Source organism: Zosterops lateralis, assembly GCF_965231275.1.
Source record: "Zosterops lateralis genome assembly, chromosome: 6".
Classification (NCBI taxonomy): domain Eukaryota; kingdom Metazoa; phylum Chordata; class Aves; order Passeriformes; family Zosteropidae; genus Zosterops; species Zosterops lateralis.
Window position 1 is genome coordinate 25,247,959 of NC_139761.1, and position 18,473 is coordinate 25,266,431.

General features: G+C 38.8%; 1 protein-coding gene across 2 annotated transcripts in view; it reads left to right on the top strand.

Moving 5' to 3' along the window:
• Positions 1–18,473, top strand: part of BAZ1A (bromodomain adjacent to zinc finger domain 1A) — a 64,222-nt gene that overhangs the window by 3,971 nt on the left and 41,778 nt on the right. For both annotated transcript variants that reach the window (XM_083862948.1, XM_083862947.1), the window contains exons 2-3: positions 3,528–3,806; positions 16,470–16,613. In XM_083862948.1, coding sequence (XP_083719074.1) covers positions 3,528–3,806; positions 16,470–16,613 — 423 coding nt within the window. The remainder of the gene's footprint in view (positions 1–3,527; positions 3,807–16,469; positions 16,614–18,473) is intronic.

Here is an 18,473-nt window from a genome sequence, read left to right on the forward strand (position 1 = left end):
ATACATACTCTTGAGTACTTCTGGAGACCAAGACTGTAAGAAAACTCTGATCCAGAAAAGCAGTTGGTCTTCTCTGATTACCCTCCTGTGGTACACTGAATGACTTGCTTTTAATTTATGCTATGAAAATGAATGGAAGTAAATGTTTGCAATGAATGTTCTTGAAGCACACTAAAGATACAGTAGATCTTAAAATCAAGATTTAGTTAGTTCAGTCAAAAGACAGCTATAATTTCTAGGCTGATTTTATATCCATTGCAAATGCAGTCAGCACAGAGATTGTAATTAATTTTTTTTTTTTTTTGCTTCTGTTAATGAACTCCCTCCTATCAAATACCTACTGAGTAGTGGCATTAAACTGCTACTCAATGATTTGCTGATAATTTTACAGTTAACCTTACCTTGCATAGAAAACTAACTAAATGAAAAGAGGCATCCAGCTGAGAAGTTGGTGTTAATTACAGCTGTGAAGACAAATTAGTTTTTAGTCCATGCTCCTCAAGTAGTTCAGCTGATGTGGACATCACCAGGGTGCTGCAGTTGCATTTGACTTCTCAAATGCAGATGTGACCATACAAGTGAACTTTGTGGCTGTATTTTCTATGAACTTCTTCCTCCATATTGTCAAGAGTCACAGAGATCTTGAACCAGTAAGGAAGCCCCAGAAACCATAATACTGTAGGATAAAGACAGAGGTAACACTTCAGATGTGATACAGCAGCAGATGCTCTTGCTGTTGCGAAGTTAAGTTGAATGTAGAATATGATCAGTGGCAGTATTTCCCTTGAAGTAAAGGGAAAGGATATTGCTGCTGCTGCTGCCATTCCCTTGGTTTGGTAGCTGTTGTGTCTGTTCTTTGTCAAGTGTTTTGTGATAACCGATGTGCACTGGAGAGAGACAGGGACAGAAGGAGTATATTTAGTGGTGTACTGTGGGGTTTTGTTTTCTCACAAACCAAGTTAAAGTGAGATCCTTAAAACATTGCAGCGAAACTGTTAACAGACTAAGCCACAGATGGTTTTGATGCACTATAGGTAAAGATAGTTAAATAATGCTTTCAAAATGGAATGTAGGGTTTTTTTCACACTGTTTTTTTTCTTCCCTGTAAATTCACAGGGGAAAAAATCCACACAAAACAAAAGAGGAAATGAGGGAGAATGAAACTAGATACACAAAATATGCTCGTATGCAAATGGAACATGTTTTCTTCAAATATGTTTCAGTTAAAGTAATCTTAGCATTTTGTACTTGTAATAATCACAGATTAGAAATTTATAGAGAAATTTATATAGAGAGAGGTTTGTTGATTGGGATTTTTAAATTTTTTTTTCGTTGTGTTTTAATTTTTTTTTCTCCTCTAAGTTCAATGCTGTAGCTTTAAATAGCATGACTGCCTGGTGTCCCCTCACAAAGAATAACAGCAGTTCTTAAAGGGACACTGTCAGTGTGAATCTCTGTCTCTGCCTTGCTCTCTGATATCTCCTTGACTTTTTTTTTTTTAACTTTACTTTCATAATTTAAAAAAAAAAATTATATTCTGGTACATGTTTTAGTAACTCTTTAGAGGGTTTTTCTAATTCATGGCTAAAGATAATTATCAAGAGCCTCTTTGGTAAGTGAGACACAAAAATATACGTAGAAACACAGCTGAATGAAGATTGAAGTAAGTGTTACTTTATCCATTGAATATCCATCCATAAAAATTAGTTAGTCTAATACAGAAATACAGGGCAGGATGAGACCTGAAGAGATCTCATTTTTATCTATTCTATCACCTCACAAAAAAGCCCAAACCAAAATCATGAAGCAGATTTTTGTCTAACCTGTTCTTTAATATGTTTAAGTAAGTATAATACACAGTAAAGATGCACAAAGAATGACTGACAGCCATCTGTTCTTCATATATTGAAGAATAATTTATCTAATTCTCTCTCCTTTGTTCTTCTCCTTTTCGTCTTTAGAGTAAGCAGGCCCACATTATCCATGTACTATCAAATATATTAAGATAGAAGGATAGCAGATGATACAAAAATCTGAAATTTTGTAGCTATTAAATATTATTCAGATAATTTATTTATCTCTTCCTCTTCTGCTCTTTTCCTCTTCTCGCAGCTGATGTTCTTCCTAAAGCATATCTCGCTCAGAGGAATCCTGTGCTCATATAGAAAGGATTATCTAAGCCAAGACCCTTCATTGTCCTCAATCTGAAATTTCCATTTTCATTTACAAAATGTTATGGTTCATCTGTCCATCTGCAGTGAACACTGTCATCTGCATCAGTGTCGCTGATGAACGTTTGCCAGCTTGGGTTTGCAGGGAGACTGCAGGAAAAAACTCGGTGTGAACTGTCCAATTCTCTCAACCTCATTACTAGAAACTGTTTGAACGGGTCTATCCTTTTAAAAATGGGAACACTCTGCTTTAGTTTTGGTTGTTTGTTTTTTTTTTTAAGGAATGAAATGAAACTTCAGTATAGGTATCTCATGTAGTATGCAGTTGACTGAAAGTACTGTGTGCTTTGAAATAGCTGTGTTGGATTGATAAAGACAAAACAAACCTTGGTTTGCCATGTGTGATCAGTAGTGTGATCCATACTAGTCCATTAATATTTGTAAAAGCAAATAAAAGCACTGTCTGAACTGGGGCATATTGAAAGATTGGTTTGCTGTCTGATCACTGATCCATAGTATAGGATATGTTTTAACATGGCTTTGTGAATAGATACATCATCTACTTCATTCAGCAAATGTTTTAATAAACTGTTCTTCTGATACCTGTTAAAAATGTACAGATTTTGACTGATGAAAGCTCTTCATTCTTGATTCTAATATAATAGCTAGTAAGCAAGCAGTAACAAAAATGCAATTTTGGCCTTAATTGGAAATGCGTGGAAGGAGGGGAATCAATATTTACTAACGGAACAAGGGAAGAAAAGAATCTGTAGGAAAAAGTAGTTCAGTGTTTTTTTGTAAGAGCTATGCAAACAGTGAAGGAATAAAAACTATTTAGAGAACTACTTGACATTAATTTTTTACCTCTCCCATCTTTTCATTTGTGAGTTAAGGCACTCAAAATCTGGAACTTATTCAAGTTGCAACATGTTTCTGTGATCGTAAAGTTACTTCGTGTTTGTACAGTTTTAGACACTCGTCTTGCAAATATTTGTGGAAATGGGGGAGATGCGAGTATGATATGACACCTATTAAATTCAGTGTGATTATTATGCAAAAGGCTTCTTATACATGAATATTTGTTTGCAGCATTTCTAGTTCTTGAGTCTCTTACTGTAGTCTGTAATGAGAGGAGACTTCAGTTGTACAGTAGCAATTTACTATGCCGTGGCTGAAAAATGGCAAATAACTCTTAATATCTACAAACTGTAGAGGAGTAGAGCTGCTTTTGCATTTCATGCTTGTCAAAGAAATTTGCAATTTGCTACTGTATTAACTGTGAGCAAGTTTAAAATGTTAGTCAGAACTTAACTGTTTTCTCTCTTTCTTCCCCCTCCAACTTTTCCTCCTTTCCAGTGATTTTTTTGAACGCACCATTCTGTGCAACAGCCTTGTGTGGAGCTGTGCTGTCACGGGTAAACCAGGACTCACATATCAGGAAGCTCTGGAATCAGAGAAGAAAGCCAGACATAATCTTCAAAGTTTTCCAGAGGCACTCATCATTCCAGTTCTCTACTTGGCCACCCTTACCCATCGCACCCGACTTCATGAGATCTGTGATGAAATCTTTGCTTATGTCAAGGATCGGTATTTTGTTGGTGAAACAGTGGAAGTACTTAGAAATAATGGTGCAAGGTAAGTATATTTAAAAATAAATACTTCTTTTTGTTTGGTGTTGGTGGGGTTTGTTTGTGCATTTTTGAACCCAAAACCAGGGTAATAAACTCCATTAAACAAATACATCCAAGTGAGGCGTGATGCTTAAGCTGGTGATACTATTGCTGCGCTTCCCTGCTTTAATTAAGAGCAGGATTGTGTTGCTGTGCTTGATACCTTCCCTTAGCTTTGAAGCAGCTGTGGAGATATGACAGTGCTCTCAGGTCTCGACACTGCATGTTTTTTGGTCTGTGTGGTGGATTTGCGAAGGAATGTTGGGTTTTCGGTGTGAGAAAGGTGGATTGCTTGTAGAAGAAGATTTAATGAGAAATTAGGGGAAGCTATGAAGTAAAAAAAAAAACAACAAGAAATGAATCGCTCAGAATTAATGGCCAAACTACCGAAAGCTTAAAACAATAGATAAATGTTGGATTTTTCCTTTTTAGGTAGTGCAAACGTTGCGATAACATTGTCAGCGAAGTTGAGAATTAATTGTTTAATGTTTGTAATAGTTGATTATCTGGAATTTAGGCTGATAGGGGTTTCTTTTCACTCAGAGTTAGTGTTATGCTTACTTTTATATTGGTGTATTGCGAATGTTTTTATTGTCATCTTAGACTGATTAAAACCTTGGAAGAATTTTGAGCTTCAGATGTGCTCTTTCTCATAACATTGGTACATATGCTCTATAGTATAAATAAGCTTGAGTTTTTCTTTAAAGCAGCTTCTAGGAGAGGTCTAGAAAAGGTCCATATTTTGTCTAAATGAGTTTACAGTTTCACCTAATTGAGGTTTAAGATGTGAAAAAACATGCTCAGCTTGGAAGTACCTGCAGAGTGGGTGCTAATGCCTTTGTGTGTTCAGCTGTTGCTGCTGGGGTTTTTGTTGTTTGTAGGGTCATTTTATTTTGCTTTTTTTCAGGAGGAAGGTGGTAGCTTACACTTCAGAGTAGAAGGGACTCCTGTGGGTAGCCTGATACTTAGTGCATAGTCTGGTGTTTGTTGGGTGGTAGGAGTGGGCTGGTTCAAAATGGTGGTTGGAGAGCATTTATTCTGTGTGAGTTTTTGTAGTGGCTAATCCACATATTATTTATGACAAATTTTGTAGTACACCAGGAAGAAAGATCTTGATGCACTGCAGGAGATGAGTTGTAAGGAAATTGGTATGGTTATGTACATAAGGTCAGTGCCAAATAGAAAAGCTTTGTCTCTTCAGTGCTCTGTTCTTTTCAGCCAGTAAAGTCCCAGTCTGCAAAGCCAGGACAAGAACAACTTCAGTAGGGTTACTGCCTTCTGTATGGAAAACCTATATCCAAAGTTTCTCTCTCTTTCTCATCTTTATACTCATCAAACATCTAGACTGAGGTTACCACTGGTATTGCAGTTATTTTGCTTAGAGGATAAGGTTTTTGTTTTTCATTTGTTTATTTAGAAACATGAGTGTTATGAACTGTCAGGACACTTCAGGTTTTTCTTTTGCTCAATGAAATGCCTTAGTATGGTCAGAGGTAGAAAACAGTTTCCAAAATAATAGCAAAAAAAAAAATACTGTTCTTCTAAAAGTTTTTTTCCCTCAACAATGACACTTTCTATTACTTTTCTAAAATATTTGCATGTGTGCATCATGGCTTTCCAAAGATGTTTCCAAAGATAAAGTATTGATATAAAGTTGTGCTGCAGTTTTTTTACCAGTCTTTAGTTCAGCCTTCTTGGTTACTTGAAATTATGTTGAGATGAACACAAAATTGTTAGATATGCATATTCTACTTTCACTGATCAGTACATGAATAGGATATAAGCTAAATTTCTTAGGCATCTGAGATGGGCTGCATACCATTCAAAAGATTAAATAAAAGATATCAAATAAAATTTATTTCCATCAAAGATAAGCCTGCTAGAGATTGTATGTTTTAAACTACCTAAGTATAAATTGGTGTAAAATGAGGAATAAAAACTTGGCTTAGCTGACCCTATGCCACTGATGTTCTAGACAGAGGTGTATAATAGGGAGCTAGTTCCGACCTTTAATACTAAATCCAGGAAACACTGCAAATAGCATGGTAATGTGGAGGGACTTTAATGCTTAGAGGTACATAATTAAAGAATACAAAGTGGGAGGAGATGAGGTGTAGTTATTTGTCTGCCAATTAGCAGTTGACTTTGACCTGTATTTTGAAGTACTACATTGGAGATTAAGTGTACCACCAGCTCATGTTACTTGTACACAATACGGCTTTTCAGCAGAGGTGTTTGTCACTTGCAGCTACGTTTCTGTGATCTTTTCTAGAAAAAGTTATCACAGCCCATCTATATTGTAACAGCATCCTACGAGACCAACAGAATTTGGCAGATCATGAAAACCCAGTTGTTTCGTGGTAGTATAAATTATTCCACAGCTTTTACATATGAAGTTTTTGCATGTATAATGTCAGCAGGATCGTTTGGTTTTCTGAGCTCTGTGCATCATTTAATGCCAAACCTACTATATAATACATGTGTAACTAAAGCCTGCTCAAACAATTTAAATATTGATATTTTATAACTCCTTTACACTTTGCATGTGTAATATTCTTTTAAGATAGATTGCAGCTTTCTAGATTTTGAACAAAGTAATCAGTAGGGAGCCCAAACACTAGAAGGCTTAGCATTTTGGCTTAATGTAAATGTTTTTATCCTTAAGCATATTAAGTTTTCTATAGTGGTGCAAGAAATGACAGGTGATGTGCAAAGAGAGGACAAGTGCTTTGTTCAAAGTCTAGGTAGATGTTGGGTTTTTTGATAGTATGAAACCTGTTGTTCTGTTTTTTGCAGTGTCTAATGCTCTATTACGTTTTCTGGTCTTATGTCTCTTCTGGTTTTTACCCTTTTGCTATACTGCTAAGCTTTGAATTTGGCTACTTCTGCCTTGTTAGTGAGGTCTGGTAGGAGGAACTCAGGAGAGTTTGGGATATACTGTCCTCCTTTTGTTTTGGTATGTCTGGTGTCTCCAGCAACCCTTGTCAACCAGAAACAAATTGTAGAGAAAGCCCTCCCAGTCCTATCATGTGGCTTGTTCAGGTGGTCTCTAAAAATTATGAGTGCATTTTGGTAATCTGTTAGAAGCAATCAGGAGATAATTCTGGTTGTCTTTAACCCTTGCAAGTGATGTATTGATTAAAAGTGGCCATCTCTCTTGGTTTGTATGTGTCTGACTTTTCTGGCCAAACTGGGGCTGACCTTTCTCAAAAGCAGCAGCTGTGCTATGCTTTCAGACACAAGGGGCTCGGATTTCCAGTTAAAGAAACGTAAGAATTGCGTAACAACATTTTCCTAGTGCTGCCTTCACAAAAGACAAAATAATTATTTGAAATATTGGTCAGAAACACTATAGAATACAAAGAGAGAACTTAATTTAAAAGTAAGTTTGAGTTGCTAAAGAATTGAAACCAGTTGACACTGTAAATATTGTCCATTAGAATGTCACATTGCAGTTTATGGAGAGGAGTTTATTGAAAAAGGCATTATTTGAGATTTTGTTGGGGGGAGGATTAGAGCAATATTTCATGTTAGCCATGGTCAATTAAGATGTGAAATTAGCAGCTAATGTTTTAGCTCACACTTTACTGAAGGAGAGAAAAACGTTGATCATATTAGTGGAATTGCTTCCTATATGTGATGTTCAGAACTGGAAGTTCCAAGACCCATCATGTACTTGCTGGTCTTTTGATTTTCCACAAGGAATGGTGTCTCTTGCAGTAACCTGTCCATTTGTTGCTGTCTTAGTACTGTGTTTTATTATTGATACTTGCAACTTGTGAAATTGATTTTCAACATCTTGACATCTGAAGACAGTTACCTGAAAGCTGAAACTATGTGTTATGGAAGGCCTACCTAAAATAATAACCTCAGCTAATGCCTTGGATACACTAAAAAAAACCCACCCCCTCAACAGCCTGATTTACTCAGCAGTAGGACCTATGTTTTTCTGCTTGAAGTCAGCAGCATTCTTTTTGGGTTTTATAACTATTTTAATTGGAGGAAAAACTACATTTAAAGCCTGTCTAAACAACCTATTGTAATTTACTATCAGTATTCTGAGTCTGGGTGCTATCACAAGAAATAATGTCCATAATGTCTTTATTAGGATATATAAGTGAGCAGTTTGAAAATTAGTTAATTAAACTACAAGCTCTCAGTCTGACTTGAGCAGTGAGGAGATCTGACAACTCTACCCCACTGATAAAAACTGCATAAGTGGTGATGTCTTCCCTTCCCCATGTGGAGGTTGGGGCACAACCAATTCTTGTCCATCAGTTAGTATGGCACTTAATTAAAAAATCAACCACCTACAGACTGAAATAGATTGCTTTTAAAGGTCAGTGTGTAAGAAGGAAGAAAATCACAGAAAGAAATATCTTTTTTTTCATTGAATTTGACCACTAGATGACACCACTGCAAAAGAATATTGTCTAATGTCTGTGGGTAAGCAACACCAGAATGCTTTTAAAAATAAACCTACTTATAGAAGTAGTAGATGATGCTCTGTTAGGAAGATTGCTGCATCTGATCTTACATTTGAATAGGTTAACATCCTTTCTCTGCTTTGAATGATCTGATGTTGACAATTGTCAGGCTGCAGGAAACAGATAATCACAGATCAAACTTTTTTTTAAGCTCATCAATTGTTTGACTGGTGTCCCATTGACTGGTGTGCTTTAGGAGTGTTCATTTAGGAGTAGATTATCCATTGCATTAGGCCAATTAAAAGATTTGCATACTGTTTTCATCTCTGTAAGTCCTAACTGGGGCACAGGAAGCATGTTCCTGGTCGTGACTATAGCTGATAAGGAGTTAGGATGGTAGAAGATAATCTTTGCAAGAGATAAAGTTATACCTAATTTTCCAACTATTTTATTCAAACTGGCAAGTTGCTTATATCTGCCTATCTGTCTATATATATATCTGTAGTTGTATTTGGAGCACTAGGATGAGTTATTATATAATGAGACCACTAAGTTGTAAGTGACAGTGTATTCCATGTTTAGACTAATGAGTTACAGAGAGTTTAAATTATAATTACTATTTGTTCTGTGGTTTTTTAGTGGTAATGCTTAAATGTGAGTTTCTGTATACAAAGGAAGTTTACTACGTTATTTTGGAAGGTGATTTTGTATTCCAGAAAGTATCAAAACTAGCTTGGTGTCTGTGAAACAGCATCTTCAATAGTACTGGAGAGCAGCTTACCTATTCATAGAGCAAATACAGTATGCACTTTCTCAGCATAGCTGTTTAAGGATCAATCAACTTCTGGCCTGCAAAAATCATGTTTCAGAAATTCACTTTCCACTGCCTTTAAATCCTTTGGGATATAAATGTAAATTTTTTGACTAGTAAATATATTTGTATTTGACTAGTGGAAGCTATGAAGTTATGATATATGGGAAAGAACCTCCAACTTGTTTCTCATAGGTTGTTGAACAGCTGTTACAATAATTGGCACTGCCAGTCTCTGTTAGCTCTCATTCTCACACTCTCTATTTTTATAACTACAAATTTGAAGATAAAGATTTTCGGTTGTTTTATTATTTATTTGTTTTTAATCAGTGCAATGTTATGAACCAAAGGCTGGACAGTCAAAATAATACATATACCAGTGTAGTTCTGTCTTAATTCTGCAGGAGACAGGTGATACAACTACTCTCCACATGCCCTTGTCCTAAGCAAAACCATGTTTCTTACTAGTTGCTTTGAAACATATAATCTTAACTCGACAGACAAATGAAGATGCTAAAACTTGAAAGCAGCAGCTCTTTCTGTGCTTTAGGAAGTCGTTATGTGCATAAAACTTGTCCCCTTGTTGTGTGCTTTTGTTTTGTATGTGCATTAAACAGTACCAGTTAGCTTAATAAAAGATGTCACTTATTCCTTCAGATCTTGTCTCTCTTTTACCTCTTTAATTACTCTCAGGCATATGAGAACTGTTAGGATGAGGATATGAGTGACTGCACTTACTTGACATTTGCTTCTTAAAAACTTACTAAAAGCTGACAAAACAGAATGATGCTGTAGCTTTTTGGTACTTTTTGGTACTTTTTGGCACCTGCTACTACAGCTTCTTGTATTACTCTTCTGGGGGTTTCTGTATTCAACTAATTGTACATACTTTAGAAAAAGTGTGATTTTTTTTTTTTTTAATTTTGGCATTTGAAAAGCTTTGCTTTCATTTGTGCATCTTAAAAAGTGAATTTGCTTCTGACTCACTGATCATTGTGGGCTTTATTTTAAAAGCTGGCTTCAAAGTGTTGCAATGTTCCCACTCTCCCACTTGAAACAGCCATGTGCCATCCAAGGGGTGGTTTTTGTCTGCTTATTGTGCAGCATACAGAGACACGTTTACAACTCATCTGAGCCTTCAGGGTATCTTGTTCTTTTTACCTGAAATGGGGACATAGTAGAGTACCAGACTGTTCTTTCTGTCAGAGTAATTAATGCCAGCCAGATCAAAAGCTGGCGTGCAGAATGCTCAATTGAGGAGCTGTGAGAAGTGTCTCTCCTCTCAAAGCCCCTCTAATGCCAGCCTTGATTGGATGTAAAGGCCTGCTTGGCATTTGGGAAGAACTTTTCTGGGAAGTGAAAGTACCAAGAATTGCAGGGTCAAGGTTTTTCTGTTGATAGCCTGTGATGGTTTGGGCCTGTTAGATAGTGGAGTGCAGATCCTCTTCTCTTCTTTAAATTGTGTTCTTCTACTTCTCCAGCAGCAGTAGGTAGAGATACCTGGCCTATTCTGCAACTCATAATAGCTTCTGTATGTGTCTTTGAGTTGCTGAGCTGAATGAAAGAATTTGTTCTGGTTTGTTTCATTCTGAAGAGGAAGGGAAAAGGCTGAGGAATATCAGGGAGTCTGAGAGAATGAAACAGAGTGGTGGAGTCATATCCTTCAGTTCCTGAGAGACATGCAGTGGATGGAAGCTTGGCAAGAGTCAGAGGAACCCTGACCCTCTCACCCATCCAGCAGAAGGGGGGACCTAAAAGGTGAGGGTGAATGGAAACAGGCCCCTGCCCAGGGATATTGGACAATTCCCCCCAGCCTCCCTTTCCTTTCCAAGTGCCCTTGCAGAATATGTATTAGGCTCTGCAATATCAGGGTCAGGCAGATAATAGTGGAGATGAAGTTCTATCTTGGAGCTTGTCCAGAACACGTCAGTCAGCCAGATGGATCACAGCTTTGGGTGTAAGAAAGAAAGGGGGGTGATTGTAGGTGACTCCCTTTGCAGGGAAACTGAGGGCCCCATATGCCAGCTGGACACATTCCACAGGCAAGTATGCTGTTTTCTTGGGACTTGGGTAAGAGATATCAGGAGACTCCCTGGACTAATTGAGCCCTCTGATTATTACCCATTTCTAGTTGTTATGCAAGTTGGCAGTTACGAGGTTGATGAGAGAAGTCTTATGGCAGTCAAAAAGAACTTCAGGGCGCTAGGGCCACAGATTGAAGGAACAGGTACACAGGTGGTGTTTTCCTCAATCCCTTGAGGAATGCTGAAAGGACAGGAGAACCCACCTGATCAACATGTGGCTTAAAGGCCATCAGTGGAGTTTTGGTTTTTGCGATTATGGGGCAGTTTCCATGGCACCAGGCCTGCTGGAGATGAATGGGAGTTTGCCTGTCTAAAAGTCCATGAGTTGGCAGGGATGACTGAGAAAGCTTAAAATTAGGTTTGAAGGAGGAAGGGGGTAAGACCAGGCTTGGCAGAGATGAGCCTGAGTGCAGCTTGCAATGTTGGAGGTGAAATCAGTAGCCCAGCTGAAGTGCATCTTACACTGATGCTGAAATGTGCAAGCCATGTTGGAACACATGCAGTCTTATGGAGATGAGCCAGGGACTTCTAAGGTATTATAAGGCAAAAGGGAAACCTCGAGAGAATTATCTCCAAGGAATTAAGGGGTGTGTTCCTCTAGGAAGGTGACAGCTGACAGCGCAGTTGAGGGTGCCTTTGCATTAAAGCACATAGCATGAGCAACAAACAGGAGGAGTTGGAAACCACTTTGCTGCTAGAAAGCTATGACCTTGTTGCCCTCACTGAAATGTGGTGGGACGAATCCCATGACTGGACTGTGACCATCGATGGCTACAGGCTATTCAGAAGAGATGGGAAGAGGAAAGGCGGATTGAGTGTGAAGAGTTGTCTCTGAAGAACAGCCATGAGCAGCTTGAAAGCCTGTGGGTAAAAATCAGACACCAAGGCAACAAAAGGAAGCAAGTGATTGGTGACTACTACAGGCTCCCTGATCAAGGGGAGCCTATTGACAAAGCCTTACTGCTTCAGGTACAGGAACCATTGCACTCACAGGCTCTTGTCCTTGGGGGCTTCAACCACCCTGGCATCTCTTGGAAAAGTAGCACAGCAGCCTGGTGAGTAGGGGCCTGGTGGTCAAACTAAAAGGAAAAGAGCAAATATACAGACAGTTGAAGATAGGACCGAGAGGTGGCCTGGGAAGAGCAAGGCAAAGCTGGAATTGAACCTTGCAAGGGATGCAAAGAATAACAGGAAGGGCTTTAACACGTGCGTTAACCAGAAAAGGAAGGTCAGAGAGTGTAACCCCCTGATAAACATTGCTGGAAAACTGGTAATAATGGATGAGTAGAAGGCTGAGGTAATCAAAAACTTCTTTGCCCTGGTCTTCAATGGCAGCCCCTCTTTCCCCACCTCTTGAGTAGATGGACAGCGCTCCATCCTCCTCTGCATTTATCTGTGGTCTGTTTGTATCTTGCATGTGCTCTAGTCCTCATCCATCCTTCAGTGAGCTGCTTAAAGTAGGTGACAATGACACAAGCTTACCCACTGTTCTACATTGGGTTAGGGCTTTCTGGGTTTGGATTTTTTTAATGTATATTCTTTTGTTCAGTTGTTTTGTCAGGTAGTTGAATTCAGTTTCGTGACAATCAATAAATGAAACCGATTGCCAGGGCTGCAAAAAGCAAGCACCATGTATGTGGCTGGAAAGAGGAGTGCCAGAGGAAGATCTCCTCATTTGACAGGAACTGTTATGTGATGTCTACATCTTGTAGAGCAGCACCCTGAGGCTGCAGGTGCAGTTTGCTTTTGTATACCTTCAGCTTGCTTCTTGGTTTGGTCAGACCTTAGTTTTCTGTTAGTTGTGTTAAACTGCTCTTCTAAGCACAGCCTAGAATTGTTTTTTGCAGGAGACTGAATTGGGTTTCCTGAGAAACTGTCCTGTGCCACAGTCTGTAGTCCCTAGCCCTTGGATTGCTGGATTGTTTTGTTCTTTTGCTTGTGCAGCTGACCAGTCCTACCCAACATTCATGGAGATCAATGGAAGTTCTCAGACTTTTTCATTTGAGAGAGAAGATATGCTTACATTTTTTTTAAAAAAGTTATGTTCGTGATACCACCTCTGGATTTGTGTTGAAAACCTTTGGACTCCTTTGTTGTTCTTTCTTGTTCTGTTTTTTTAGAAGACTAAAGATAAAACCATAAGGCTAAGCATTTATTGGAGCCCTTTCCATAACATAAGAGACCTCAAAGATCTTAGTTTCCAAGCCTAACAAAACATAGATCTGTAAGCATGAGGCTATCATTTCAATGAGGCAGAAGGCCCCACTGTTGGTAACAGCCTGTAGTGCAGAAGTAGGTAAGCAAAATTGTTTTAAGTAGTGTCATCTGAGCTAGAGTTGCTGGGACTGTTTTATGCAAGTTCCTGATGGTTCCCTTCAATTTATTTTGAAAGTCTTTGGGATTCACCGAGTGTGACTATAATCTTCATTGTAATTTGAAGAAAGTGCTTCCTGCCTGATGGGGATATTTAGGGTACATATTTATGTATATTGATGCTGCTGTCTTTTTAGATTGGGTTGCCTCCAAATCTTATTTTATGGGGAATAGTGAGCATGGTTTGACATAAGCTATGTAAAGGTCTTGAAATATCTTTTTTAGGAAGTAATTCAAGAAGTATGCTTCATTTAAATGTCTTGCTTCAGCTTTCAGCTATCTTATTTTATGTGCCCTGTAATATAGAATAAGAGTTGTAGTGAGCAAACTCGGAGAATGATCAGGTTATTAAGAAGAGCAGATCACTTGCACTAGAAACAGTGTCTTTGCCACCTGGCCCTGGGAATTTGTGCTATTAGCCATGAATTGACTACAGGCTAAAAAAAAGGCTAAAAATCATTCATAGATTATTTCTTTAATGCCAGAAGAATGGTTGCATTACTGTCTTTAATCTCCTGCCTATCAGTAAGCATTAAATTGCACCTTATTGTGCTTTTATTGCACCAGGTAATGTGTGTTTCACTTGATTCCTTCCCCAAAGGTTTCTGGTAGTGATTTGAATGGCATAGAAGATGGAGTATCACTTCCTTTCTGGGATAGCTTAATCTGTTAGTCATTCTTCCTGCTGAAAAATAAAGGGGAAGGGGGCGGGGGTGGAACGCAGCTGTATTGGGGATTTTGCCGCTCACTGAATCAAGCGTATAGAAGATGTAATTTCCATTCTTAGAGAAGGAGATGTGATACCCTGTAAATTACGGGGCCGCTCGATGGATGAGTGGGTAGAATGAGCGTTGTGAGGCTGGGCGGTGAGTGGCACACCGCAGTGTTGTTGTGGGGAGGAGGCCCGGGGCGGGTGTGCGCTGGCTGGAGCGCCTTTGTCAGCGGCGCCCCGGGGCGTGTGCCGCGCCCTCTGGCGGTGAGCGCCTGACACTGCGAGCGTGCGGAGCTGCCGCGGGCTTTCCCTTGTCTTCATTTGGACTGGGCTCACTAGGACAGTTATCTTATCATCTGAAACAAAACTAGTTCTACTAAGAAGTCTTTTCTTAGGAGGTGATCTTCGTTCGATTTCAAAAAACCCAGCCTGCTAGTATACATTCTGTCATTAAATTGGCTCGCTGTTATTTAATATGAAGGCGTGGCCATGATGTTCCAAATATTGGAAAACCAAGTTACTAATTATAGACTTTTCGTAGAGGACTTAGAGTCTGGTGCTGGGTCAGACCTTAAAAAGCCTGGTTGGACTTAAGGATTGACTTTGTGAACAGTCACCAGGTTCTCCCTCCACTACATGTGGATGCTCTTATACGGAGTCTATTTAGATTTTTTACAGTGAATAAGCTTGGTCTCTGCTGTATGGGAAGATGTATCTTCCACTCCAGACCAGCCAGCTTTGGAAACGAGATAGGCTGCCTTAGAACGGCTGTGTGCCTGTGGCCAGCAAGTCCAAGTGGGCTCAGGCTGCCTCTGCATGCAGGCAGCTCCAGTGTCCCCATGGATACTGTAAACATTGCTGATACTGTTGTTTTTGGGAGTATATAAAGATGTTAATAGTTTCATTGTTGTTTTTTTTTTTTAATCAGATTATTTAAAAAAAATTTTTTAATAACCTGCTGAAGTATCCTGGAGCTTTCTTCCTGTTGCAGAGAGCAGCTACATGTCTAACTGCATTTTACTTATCCTTGATAATGTCACAGGTATACTACCTAGGATATTTTAATGTTATTATGTTATTTTAAGTCTTTGGGGTTTTCTCCAGCTACCACCATCTTTTCTTTCCCCTTCCCCACCCCCAGCCTTCTTGGTGTGTGCAAGTTTTGGGTAATACTGTCTGCTTGCAGAAAGATGTGTTCAAGAAATATTTTGACATTGCTTCCTTTTTTACCAGTGTTCAGATCAGATAGAAAAACATTTACAATTTGTCATGAATTTTGTGAGGTTTGTTTGTTTATGGCCTGTCTGACACCACTAGTTCAAACCCAGGATTTCACATACTCTTCATTTTATTTATTTCAAGTGGTAGTGCTTAGTGCCCAGAGAAGAAAATTATTATGTGTTCTTTTTCCCCATGCTTTGAGCTTTCAGTGGTAGAATGTGACAATGTCCATTGACTACAGCAGTTAATTTTCATGAATTAGACAAGGCTTTTGTATGTTAAGCTAAAGAACGGGGACCATGGAATTCTAGAAGGGGGTGAAAGTTAGTGGCTAAGACTAAGAACCAGCTATAGTACAGTTACCCAGCATGAAATGTTGATTAATTATACTTTCTGATATGTAGTTAATTCTCTCTTTTATAAGTAGCATTCAGGATGGCAAAGGAATAGGCTTGTTTTGTCAATTGTGTGCATGCCAGATGGAGCCTTAATATGTGTCAGCAGATAAATGGGCCATTATTAAGATTAGATGCATAATGATCATTTCAGCCTTGTTTATTTAGGTCATCAACAGTAGTAGAAGATGATCTCTTACAAGTAAAAATACTTCAGGATCTGAAAATCTTTTGCTTTTCTTAGACTGCTGTGAAGATAATGTAAAAGTTTTGTTATCTAGTCTTACAGTAACACATTAACTTTTTACTTTACTTAAATGAGAACTGAAAAAAAACTCCCTCACAACCACAAGTCACTTGATTTGTTTTCCTGAGAAGTGAAGCTGATAGCTGTGTGAGCAGATGAATTTGTCCATTTATTAGATGGTACTTAAGAAATTAATATTTTACCTAGTAATTCAGTTCAAGGCTCTTAGTTACTTATTTAGTAGACAGTACAATGTTCAGTTACGTATGTATTCTTAAAATAACATCTGCTACAGTTTTAGGCTCCTTGTACTTGTGAAAGACTTCTGACATTAATAAACGTCTGTGTTTTATTTCAGGTTGCAGTGTAAGGTTTTGGAAGTCATAGCTCCAGCCCATCACAATGGAATGGCAAATGGCCACACCAGCAGTGCTGATGGGGACACAATTGTCATCAGCGACAGTGATGACTCAGAAACGCACAATAGCTCTGCACAAAATGGGTAAATGATACTTTTACTGTATGTCATTCTGCCTGGGTGGAAATGAGACTAAAGCTAGATGTGTCAGAGTCTGACTGAAACAAATTACTTGATCTGTATGGATTGTGAGCATTCAGACAGCTGAAGGTGACAAGCTGAACCTTCAGAGGTGTTGGTTATGCTAACGCACCAGAAAACTGCATTATGAGAAATGGAATACCTACAGAATAATCATTGTTTATCTCTTTGCAATGACAGTGTTTTTGCTGGGAGATAGTTGGTGGAAGAGCTGTCTGTACGTAGTTCTCTGGGAGCTGAGAAATCTCTGCTGCTGTAGGAGAAAGTGCTGCAGGTGCTGCATTTCTGCAGTCCAGTATCACTTTGCTTCCATCATGGAGCTCAGAGTTGAGATTACTTTGACAGGAGGACACGCTTTTACTGGAACTCTCTGAAAAGTCTTGCCAGAGTCTTCTTGGGTTTGTGTCCAAAAAACCAAAAACATACCGAGCTTTCTTCATTGTGCATGTGTCCATATAAATATGTCATTGTATTTGAGGGATTTGGTTATGGTGTTAGGTGCAATGAAACTGCGTGTCTTGTCTTGAGGAACTTTGAATGGGCTGGAGTAGCCTAATGACATTGAGTAGGAGAGCTTCTTGGCTGTAACTATGTTGTTTTTGTTGGAGTATCCCTTTACTGAGCAGTTATTGAGCCTATCCTAGCAGTATAATGAGAAGACATGATGATGAAAGAGGAGTGTTTGAAGTGGGCCCTAATCTAGGATCTAGTAATACACAGGCTTTGCATGAACTATTGTTGACTTTAAGATGTCCCATGGATGCAGAAGTTAATCTTGTTGATTGCTTCATGATGAGGTCATGTCTTGACATGCATGCCTAGAATAACTAGGTGGAGCTCCTCACTTGGTTAAGAAAATAACATGGGATAAATAATTTTTAAATTTCTTTGCTGTCTCTTGAAGGCAGTGTTTAAGTTGTTCATGAAGATGTCCTACATATTTAAAAAAATAAATGTATTTTCAGTATTCTAAAAGGCATGTGGCATTTGAAAGGAGGTTATTCTTGGAATTAGGCAAGCGTGCACAGAGCTGACTGTAGGATTGATCCTGTTACAGTGCTGTCACTTCCATGCATGCAGAGCTTATGGTAAGACTAAGTCTTGCACTCCCAGTCAGTCTGTGGTTCTCCCCAGCTGATTAGTTATTTTGACAGTGGAGAGAAGGGAGGAAAAATTTCTTTCTCTTAGAAGAGGAATTCTTGTGAGAATATACAGGCTTTTGAAGCAGTGTTCTGTGACATATCTAACTAACATTTATGCTGCAAGTTGAATTGCAAGCCTCTTGTGGCTTTAAAATGCTTACTATAACTTTTAAGTGAATCTGTTTATAACAAAAGTGAGAGCGTAGTAACAGTTATTTTCTAGATATATTCTGGGTATATGCAGACTTGAAAAGTATTTGCTGTATGTGTAAAACCTATCTGTAAGTAAAGCATTGTTGTAAATTTTGTATGCTGGCATATAAGATTATTTATACCATTGCTCATAACAATGAGAAGTCCCACTGAACTGAATGACATTGTTTTGCAGACCTAATCTTTCAGAGACTGTATTTTGTTGTTTATGGAGAGACTTGTATGTGAGGAGTATGGATGTTAGTCACCTTGGGACCAATGTCAAGTTGATATGTGCAGGACAGTTCTGCCTCAGCCTGCACACAAATCTCCAGGTTTTGAGGCCCAGCCTTTGTGCAAAGCTGCAGTGCTGTTAAACAATGGTACAGCAGATGCTCAGGGTGAGGGAGGGGGATGGGAGCACAGCACAGATTGATGGGCCATCTGCAAATATTTTTCCTAAAGAATC